We start from the raw sequence: 2500 nt of genomic DNA on the forward strand, positions 1-2500 counted from the left end.
CACACACACACACACACACGCAGCAATTTGTAGCTTGTTTGAGGTGAAAAGGGACGGTGGCCTGTGCAGGACAAACTTGTGTCCCTGTTTCCAGGCGTCTGCTCCAATCCGCTCTAATTATTAATGTAGAAAGAGGCTGAGAAAGCAGTTAAAAAATTTGAATAAGAATTTACAGTTGAATTTTGACAAACTTATAAATATCTTTCCTCCCTCTTCCCGGATGTCTTCTCCAGGGGCAGACCCGGGTTAGAATCCAGCCCGGGTCGTTCTCTGTCTGTCTGTCTGTCTGTCTGTCTGTCTGTCTGTCTGTCTGTCTGTCTGTCTGTCCTCTTCACAGCAGACCCGGGTTAGAATCCAGCCCGGGTCGTTCTCTGCATGTCATTCCCCTGTCTGTCTGTCTGTCTGTCTGTCTGTCTGTCTGTCTGTCTGTCTGTCTGTCTGTCTGTCTGTCTGTCTGTCTGTCTGTCTGTCTGTCCTCTTCACAGCAGACCCGGGTTAGAATCCAGCCCGGGTCGTTCTCTGCATGTCATTCCCCTCTCTCTCTCTCTGACACATTTCATCTTTGTCCAATAAATCCATTCCAAACTGTCTAATAAAACGAAAAATTGCCAAAAAATTATCTTAAACCTGCTGTGTAGAATTTTGGGTTTTATTTCCTAGCAGATTTTGTAGAAAGTAATTATAATATCCATAAGTACATTTAATTTAGTGCATAACAGCTGAAATTATTATTTTTTTCCTTAGAAAGGATCTCATATATGTCCATATTTCTGCATATTTTGGACCAAGGCCTAGTGCCGCCATCTTGAAAGTGTCATAGTTGGAATGTCATCAGGTGCATTGTTTAAAATGTAGAATTGTTCTTGTCCTTGAAGGCCACTGTAGCTTCTGTTATTATTCTAAAGGGGTGGGGTTACCCAGGGAGCGTTGCATTCTAGAACTTTGTAGAACTTTCTTGATGATGTCATATTACACACTGCACCTTTAAATAAAAATAAAAAAACCCTATCTTTCCTCCCCCTCTTCTCCAGATGTCTTCTCCAGGGGGCGGAGTTATCCCTGTCGTTCGGCCGGCGCTTCGGTCTGATTGGTCGAAACGGCCTGGGCAAGACGACGCTGCTGAAGATGTTAGCCAATAGGAGTCTCCGAGTCCCCGCCCACATCTCCATCCTGCACGTGGAGCAGGAAGTGGCCGGAGACGAAACCCCCGCCCTGCAGAGTGTGTTAGAGAGCGACACAGTGAGGGAGGGGCTTCTGGGAGAGGAAAAGAGGCTTAACCAACGCATAGCCAACGGAACGTACGTATATACACACTTTATACACAGCCTAGGCTCTGTAAACTAGGCTCTGTAAACAGGTTAGGGTTAGACTGGTATATACACACTTTATACACAGTTTATAGACAGCCTAGACTCTGTAAACTAGGCTTTATTAACATGTTAGGGTTAGACTGGTATGTAAACAGGGTTAGAGGGTTAGGGTTATACACAGTTTATAAACAGCCTAGACTCTGTAAACTGGCATGTTAATTCACAGCCTAGGCTCTGTAAACTCTGTAAACAAAGGTTCGACTGTAGGAGGAGGCTCAATGCATAGCCAACAGAAGTAAGGAATGAACACTTCAAGATTAAGGCCATTTTCAGTGACTGTGTGTGTGTGTGTGTGTGTGTGTGTGTGTGTGTGTGTGTGTGTGTGTGTGTGTGTGTGTGTGTGTGTGTGTGTGTGTGTGTGTTTCAGGTCTGATGGGATGGAGAGCATTCGACTGACGGAGATCTACGGCAAACTGGAGGAGATAGACTCTGACAAAGCTCCAGCACGGTAACTAGTCTGTCTGTCTGTCTGTCTGTCTGTCTGTCTGTCTGTCTGTCTATCTGTCTATCTCTCTGTCTGTCTGTCTGTCTGTCTATCTGTCTATCTATCTATCTATCTATCTATCTATCTATCTATCTATCTATCTATCTATCTATCTATCTGTCTGTCTGTCTGTCTGTCTGTCTGTCTGTCTATCTATCTATCTATCTATCTATCTATCTATCTATCTATCTATCTATCTATCTATCTATCTATCTATCTATCTATCTATCTATCTATCTATCTATCTATCTATCTATCTATCTATCTATCTATCTATCTATCTATCTATCTATATCTCAATAAATATGTTAGTGATACTGATGCTTTGCTGTGTAATATTCAGGTACCAAGAGATGCCTTATGGTGTCGGGATATGAACTGTAAAGATGATCAACATTGTAAAGAGTTATGTTCTTTGTATGAAGCAATTGTGGAGTCTCTTAAAATTTCGAGCAGGCCACTATATAAACATAGGACTAAAGTGTTCAATGCTAAGCCAGGTTGGAAGGACCATGTAGAAGAGCTCCATGCAGAGGCCCGAAATGCTTTTAAAGAATGGGCTGAGTCAGGCAAAAGCAGGCATGGCCCTTTATTTGAAAATAAAAAATGCACTAATGCTAGATTTAAAAATGCACTTCGCTATATC

General features: G+C 42.6%; 1 protein-coding gene across 3 annotated transcripts in view; it reads left to right on the forward strand.

The window, feature by feature from the left end:
* The window catches only part of abcf3 (ATP-binding cassette, sub-family F (GCN20), member 3), a 22143-nt gene that overhangs the window by 6355 nt on the left and 13288 nt on the right, over positions 1-2500 (forward strand). For all 3 annotated transcript variants that reach the window (XM_080025225.1, XM_080025227.1, XM_080025226.1), the window contains 2 exons: positions 1032-1298; positions 1738-1818. In XM_080025225.1, the coding sequence (XP_079881351.1) occupies positions 1032-1298; positions 1738-1818 (348 nt within the window). The remainder of the gene's footprint in view (positions 1-1031; positions 1299-1737; positions 1819-2500) is intronic.

The sequence above is a fragment of the Ammodytes marinus genome (assembly GCF_949987685.1).
Source record: "Ammodytes marinus genome assembly, chromosome: 3".
NCBI lineage: Eukaryota > Metazoa > Chordata > Actinopteri > Uranoscopiformes > Ammodytidae > Ammodytes > Ammodytes marinus.